At 56.0% G+C, this 7,334-nt stretch overlaps 1 protein-coding gene across 1 annotated transcript in view; it reads right to left on the bottom strand.

Annotated features, from left to right (window-relative positions):
* Window positions 1-7,334, bottom strand: part of HMCN2 (hemicentin 2) — a 180,999-nt gene that overhangs the window by 52,280 nt on the left and 121,385 nt on the right. Inside the window, exons 43-50 of the mRNA XM_013007377.2 lie at window positions 6,287-6,400; window positions 5,979-6,065; window positions 4,108-4,299; window positions 3,124-3,297; window positions 2,868-2,981; window positions 2,244-2,386; window positions 1,625-1,775; window positions 21-239 (exon numbers count right to left, since the gene is read on the bottom strand). Of these exons, the coding sequence (XP_012862831.2) occupies window positions 21-239; window positions 1,625-1,775; window positions 2,244-2,386; window positions 2,868-2,981; window positions 3,124-3,297; window positions 4,108-4,299; window positions 5,979-6,065; window positions 6,287-6,400 (1,194 nt within the window). The remainder of the gene's footprint in view (window positions 1-20; window positions 240-1,624; window positions 1,776-2,243; window positions 2,387-2,867; window positions 2,982-3,123; window positions 3,298-4,107; window positions 4,300-5,978; window positions 6,066-6,286; window positions 6,401-7,334) is intronic.

Raw genomic sequence — 7,334 nt, 5'->3', positions numbered from 1 at the left:
GTGGCTCCCAGCAGAGGTACCTTGCAGCACGGACACCCCGTCAGAGGCCGAGAGGGGCTGGTCTTCCCGGTACCAGGTGAGCTCCGGGGGTGGGACAGCATTGGTGTCGCAGTTCAGGTAGGCGGGGTTGTTCTCCACAATCTCCCGGTACTCCGTCACCCCGCCCCGGGCCTCCTCCTCCTGAGACAGGATCTCAAAGCCCGCACTGGCATCGCCCACCTTCTGGAACATGGGAGGCACTGTGGAGGGGTGGGCAGGGTGGGCAGACAAAGGCACTAAGGCTTTCCATCTCACAGGCACCCACTATTGGGCCATTTCCCTGGGGGAGCATGGGGAACGCACTCCGTCGTCCGCTTGTGTTTATTGAGCAATGACTTTGGGTTGGCCGCTCAGATGAGTGCCTTCTAGATCTCAGACCAAGGGGACTCGGAAAGGGTCCTCGCTGGGCAGAAGCAGCGGGGGAGGAGGAAGTGAGAGTACAGGTGTCCCAGCAAAGAGGGACTAAAACCAGCAGCCTGGGGATCCGGAGGGGGCCCTGCAGGTCACCTGACTGGAGTGCCCACGTTTTACAAAAGGCCAAAGCAAAGTCCTGTGGGGACAGCGACCTCCCAAAGGAACACAGGTGACAGAGCTGGGGCTAGAGTACAGCCACCTCCTTCCCTTCTTGTCCTGGGGCCCGAGAGCCCAGTCCTCTCTAGAAGCATGCACGGGGCAGCACAACCTGGCTTACAAGCCTGCCTGCCACCGTTCTTCCTCCCCTTCCTTTTAACTTTTGTTTTCTCCCTGATATGCAGGGATGCATTTGCTTTTTCTTCTTCAATCATTTTATTGGGGGCTCGCACAACTCTTACCACGATGCATACATTGTGACCTGGCTGAAGGTCTGGAAGAATCGGTCACTGGTTGAATCGTCCACAATTCATGCATCTATTGTCTGAACTCATCCGCCACCCTCCCTGAGACCCTCCGGTGCCCACCTGTCCCTTGCCTCCTTTCTTAGCTAGCTTCTCCCCTTCCTACCCCCCACCCCTGTGGCCTTCCCTCGCCTCCTCTTCTCTTTCTTAAGAAAAAGTTTCTAATCTGTGAAAAACAGAGAGAGGATCATGAACCCACAACAGGAGTGGCTCAGAGCCACGCGCCTCACTCTGACCTGGGAACCCCGAGTCTCCTATTAGAGCCCGGGGGCCTGTCCGAGGGGCTACAGACAGTGTTTAGGCTCGCTCAGACCTGGTTCGAAATGAGGCTGTGGTTTGGGAGGAAGCCCGCTCATCTCTGTAGACCGCATGCCATCAGCTGTAAAGGGTCTCGGGTTGTTGAGATGGTTCCCGGGGACTACGTGTGGGAGGTGCATGGACAAGTGCGTGCTTGCTAAGGGAGCCACCACTACAGCTCCTGGGATCCCTGGGGGCAGGGGGCTGTAGACTAAATGTGCACGGGAACCTGCACCCTCCACAAAGCAATGGCTCAGTGTGAGATGGCTGAGGTGGGCGGAGCCAGGGCAGCAGGCTCCGGGGCAGATGAAGGGCAGTGAGTGTCCCCCCCACATAGGCTCTGACCCTGGAGGGCACCCTCCCCCCACCCCCACTCCCCTGCCCGGGCCCCTGGTCCAGTGGCCAGCACCCACCCTGGATGAGCACGTTGAAGTGCTGGTCGTCCTCGCCAGCCACGTTGGTGGCCAGGCACAAGTATCGCCCTGAATCGGAGACCTGGGTGGACTGGATCTGGAGCAGCCGGCCTTCGCCCAGGACATGCAGTCGCTCGTGGGGCGTCACAGGCTAGGAGAGAGGAGGCGGGGGGCACAGAGGTCAGAGAGGAGGGGACCTGAACAGGACAGAACACCGTGCGGTGCTGCGCCCTCCCCACGACTATTCTTATGTTTGAACCCATCGATGCAGCCCGTGTCCGACCCCTGGCTGAGTGCTTTCTCGGGGGTGTGCCAGGGAGGTTGGGGGGAAATGGGGAGCTGACAATAATGAGCACCAGGAAAAAGAAAGTGCTCTATAATGGATTGTGGTGATGATGGTACAACTCTTCTTAATATGACTGAACGATTGAAGTGTATGACGTGTGAATTATACGCCAATAAAACTGTTAAAAAATAATTCTTAAAATTATTTTTTAAGGGAACCCGGACCAACTTTGGTGCCGAGTGCTTTCAGGGCTGCCTTTTTCTGGAAGCTTCCAAGAAGACCATGGGAACCTCCAGGTTCAGAGCCCGAGGCCCCCTAGGGGTCTCCACTCACCTGTCCGTCCTTGTACCAGCTGATGGTAGGTGGGGGCACAGCCCAGCACTCACACTCCAGGGTCAAGGTGCTATTGACCTTGGTCTTCACTTCCTTCACGCCAAACTCCCCCGAGGGGTCGTCTTTAGAGATGGAAGGGGGGACTGAAAACCACAAGGGGGTCTGAGGATTAGAGTTGGGGGAAGGGTAAGGACACCCTGCATGCGCCCAGCTCCCGGGACGGGCCCCAAAGCAAGGGCTGGGGCTGAGGAGCAGAAGCCCTGGGGTTCTTCTGTCCAGAGACACACGTGTCTGTGGTGGTAATGGGACAGGGCAGGTCTGAGGCAGGGGGATTCCCGCACTGACCCACCTCCTGAGGCCATTCTTGGGGATTCTACAGTCTCAAACTGAGGGCCCTCTGGTCGCACCCCACACTGGAGCGGCGGAGAGAAGCCGGGGCTGGTGTGGGTGTGAGATCCATACAGCCCATGTCCCAACTCTCCATTCCCTGACCCTGCGTGTCCTCAGCTCCAAATAGAAAATGAGCCAGCCCACCCCAGCTGCCTTGGGAACCTCAGAGGAGATAAGTGCTGGGCCCACCAGGGGTGCGGTGGGGTTGAAGTACTCCCAAGGTGCCAGACTCACTGAGGACCTCCACGTGGTAATTTTTCATTGCCTCCCCGAGCTCGTTGGTGACCACACAGGTGTACTGGCCTGCATCTTCCTGCTGGGCATTCAGGATCTGCAGCCCGTGGGTACCTGCTTGGGGGGGCGGCAGCAAGGGTCACCTGGCAGCTAAAGCCTCATTAGGCATCTGCAGCTCAGGCTCACGGTCCCCTCCCTCTCACCCAATCTGTCGACAGATCATCTGTTCCCTCGCTCCCCCCACTGAAGGCATCACCTGGGAGCAGCTGGATGTTCTTTGAAACTTCAAACGGGGACCCATCCTTCATCCAGGTGATGGTGGGGGCGGGGAAGGCCAGGGTCTCACAGATCAGAGAGATGGGGTTGTTGATGGTCACGGTCACCTCCTCGTCTGCGCTGTCCTCGGTCACTCCCAGGATGGTGGGAACGACTGTCATGGGGGGTGGGGGGGTGCTCATGAGCGGGGGTCAACCCTGAGGATCCTCAAGGAACCAAGAAGACCTCAGATTGGGGCACCTGATCTTAGAGCTACTCCGTCTCAGTCTACAGATGAAGAGACTGAGCGCAGAGCTCACTCCAGGGTGCTGCCAGATGTGAACTTGGACCTGGGTGGGTGACCGGGCTCTCCATCACTAAACTGGATAGTCCTTGCCTGTGTTTCCCAGATAGTCTCTCAGCATCTAAGATATCTATGAATGTAACCAGAGCCTCCTCACGTCTTTATATTTCCGGTCTGGTGGCTCCCCGCCCCCCACTTGCCAAACCAGGACCCACTGTTCTGTCCCCAGCAGGCGAGTCCCTCTACTGTCATTGCCCTTAACATTTCTCTTTCAGTCCCTGCGGGATGCTCCTCCCGCCACACACAGCCACGCCAGCACTTTCAGAAATAAAATTTCCTGGCGACATCTGGACCCCTCTTGTCTTTATAGGGTTCTTGTTGCTACAACCTAGTAGACAGTGCGGTGCCCTCAGGAGACACGGCCTGGCTGGGAATCCACCCCCAGGGCCTGGCATGACTCACTTCTCTCTGTGCCTCCTTGGAGACAGGGGGCAGGTGTATCTCCCACCTCCCAGGGTGTGTGTGAGGAAGAACCCTTCAGACCTGGCAAAGTGCCTGGCCCGTGACAGAGGTTCAATCAATAGATCTGCTGACAGTGTTGTGTTGAACTTGAAGAAGCAGAAGAACACCAGTAAGTGTTTGGTGGGCCCTATCAGCTTGTCTCTGAGCCCCAACACTTACCCTGGACACTAAGCTGCAGGTGCTTGGTTCTCTCCCCGGCAGTGTTGGCTGCGATGCAGGAGTAGTGGCCAGCGCTGGACAGGTTGGCCTGGAGGACTTGCAGGCTGGCTCCATCTGGGGAGATGTGGTGGGCGTCTCCACTGGTTAGGGCTCGGCCATCTTTGAACCATCTGACCTTGGGCTGTGGGTGGCCTGTCCACACAGGAAAAGAAGTGGGGTAGATATAGCTCAGCAGGCTCGACCAGGTCAGCCAGGTTAAAGACGTCTCTGGAAGGGGGCAGTGGACATGGATTCTCCATCCAGGTGCAGAGGCCTGGGCAGCAGGGCAGGACAGAGAAGCAGCTACCAGGCCTTGCCCGCACCCCTTTCCTGTGTGCTTCGATTGCCTTGTCCTCACTAAGCAGTGGACAGAAGCTGCTCAATACACATAGGCAAGACACAAAGACAAGTTATTCTTTCCTTTCTTTCCTCCCTCCATTCCTCCTTCTATCTATCCCTCCCTTCCTCTACTCATCAGTCCATCCATCCATTCATTCATCCATCCACTCAACCATTTATCCAGCTAGCCAGCCAGCTAGCCAGCTCTTCATCCACTATATCAATCCATCCATCCATCCATCCATCCATCCATCCATCCACTCATCTACTCAGTCATTCATCCATCTATCAACCCCTCTATCCATCCACTAATCCATCCATCCATCCACTCATCCATCTATCCATCCACTCAACCATTTATCCATATATCCAGCCAGCCAGCCAGCCCTCCATCCACTCATCTATCTATCCATCCATTCACTCATCCACTCAACCATTTATCCATATATCCAGCCAGCCAGCCCTCCATCCACTCATCAATCCATCCATTCACTCATCCATTTCTTCATCCACTCATCAATCCATCCATCCATACACTCATCCATCTATCCATCCATATATCCAGCCAGCCCTCCATCCACTCATCAATCCATCCATTCACTCATCCATTTCTCCATCCACTCATCAATCCATCCATCCATACACTCATCCATCTATCCATCCATATATCCAGCCAGCCAGCCCTCCATCCACTCATCAATCCATCCATCCACTCATCCATTTCTCCACCTACTCATCAATCCATCCATCCATACACTCATCCATCTATCCATCCATCCATCCATCCATCCATCCATCCATCCATCCATCCACTCAACCATTCAACCATTCATCTATCAATTCCCCTATCCATCCTTCCATCCACTCATCAATCCATCCACCCATCCCTCTATCTACTCATCAATCCATCCACTCATCTATCCATCAGCCCACGGCATTAATGGAAGTCTACTCGGCCAATAGAGCAGTCCCTGGGTGGTGCAAACAGTGAACTGTTCAACTACAGACCAAAGGTTGGTGGCTGAAAGCATCCAGGGGCACCTCAGGACACAGGCCTGGCCATCTGCTTCTAAACGGATACAGCCCTGATGCCTCGAGGGGGCAGTTCTACTCTGCACACACCGGGCCACCATCCACTGGGATTGATTTGATGGCAACTAGCAGCAGCTCTAGGAAGGTTCTATTGACAAGGCCACCCCTCAGTCTTCAGGAGCTCAGAGCCTGATATGGGAGCACAGAAGTCACAAGACCTCTATGGCCCAGCCTTGTCTAACCTGGAACAGGAGACCACAGGGGATTGTGGGGATCTAAGCCCCCTGGAGGAAGGTTCTGGACACAGATCTTCAGACAGGTGAGGAATGGGGTGGAAAGTTGGCAGTAGAGGGGACAGCAGTGCAGAGATGAGCAGGGACAGAGTCATGTCCCAAACATAGAGAGAACCTCTGTGGGGAGTGGGAGGAGGGGCTCTCACTCCTCTTCTGACCCTCCCTTACCTGTGGCATTGCATGTCAGGTAGGCTGTCTGCCCTTCTGGGACCTTGATCACTTCCTCCTGGTCCTCTTTCTCAATGCTGGGAGGAACTGGGAGAAGCAGGGAGCCAGACCGTTACTGATTGGGGTTGGCCGCCCAGGCTGAAATCTGTGAGCAATAAGCCAAGGACACCCCTCCCTCTTACCCGCACCTCCCCACGTGCTTCCACAGGCAGAGAGGGCAGTGAGGTGAACAGACATTTGGGGGTTGGACCAATGCCCCTGCCGAAGGCCCAGGCGGGGAAGGAAGGATTGATGGGGCTTCGACATACCCAAGACCTCCACGCTGAAGTTCCTCCTCGCCTCCCCAGCCTCGTTGCTTGCCAGGCATGAGTAAAGGCCCGTGTCTTGCTCCTGCACCTGAGTAATCTTCAGCATCCAGCCACCTGGGGAGGGAGGGGTTTGGGGTCGGAGCACGGCTGTGAGTGGTCTCCTGGGCCAAGCCAAGGCCGGGAAGGAAGAGCACCAGGCCCTATCCTCCTGTAGCTGTCTTCCTCTCAGTGTTCCCTTCTGTAGATGGGTAACAGTGAAGGGGCCCAACAAACGGAGACAGTAGACCTGCACCAGGGGAAACGCGGGGGCCCTGTTCTAGCAAGAAAGGTCTGTCGCTTTCTGGCCACTTCGAGCTCTGAAAACTGGCGAGAGCTCAAAGAGAGCTCAGGAGCCCTGGTGGTTAGTGGGTTACGTGTTAACCACAAGGTCAATAGTATGAATCTGCCAGACACTCCTTGGGAGAAAGAGGAGGCTTTTGCTCCCACTAAGCTCGGAAAGCCACGGGGGCAGTTCCACCCTGTCCTATTGGGCCACTGTGAGTCAGAACCGACTCCACAGCAGTGAGTGTGATTGTGGTAAAAAGGCAGCTATAGGATTCCAGCCCAAGTCTGCCCCTCCCCTCCTCTGATGGACACAGTTAGGCCTTCCCTTAAGAACTCCTCAGAGGGGAGCCACCTCCTCTCATAGGATGCCAGGGGTCCCTGAGGTCCCCTAGGGAGGACAGCTCATAGCACGTTCTTGTGCCCAGGAACCACGACTGGACCTTTCGTCATCCACGGGACCCAGATGCAGCCTCTGAATTCAGACCTGGGCAACGCATCTGGCAGCCACACTGGGGCTTAGAAGCCGCGCGTGAGGCACGTTGGCCACTCACGCATCAGCTGGGGGTACCAACTGACAGGGCCTCCGTAAGCCCTGGAAGCTTCGGCAGACATGAAGAGGGCACTGTCTCTGGGCCTCTGTTTCCCCACTTGTAGCTGAGCCAGAACAAGCCTACTCCTCAGTCTGGGAAGAGAAGAAATAACAACAGAGGTGCTTCGGCTGGCC

Source organism: Echinops telfairi, unplaced genomic scaffold (genome assembly GCF_000313985.2).
Source record: "Echinops telfairi isolate 266 unplaced genomic scaffold, ASM31398v2 ScPeMD7_22;HRSCAF=79, whole genome shotgun sequence".
NCBI classification, from domain to species: Eukaryota; Metazoa; Chordata; class Mammalia; order Afrosoricida; family Tenrecidae; genus Echinops; species Echinops telfairi.
The sequence above is the reverse complement of the archived record's forward strand: the minus strand, read 5'-3'. Positions and strand labels throughout refer to the sequence as shown.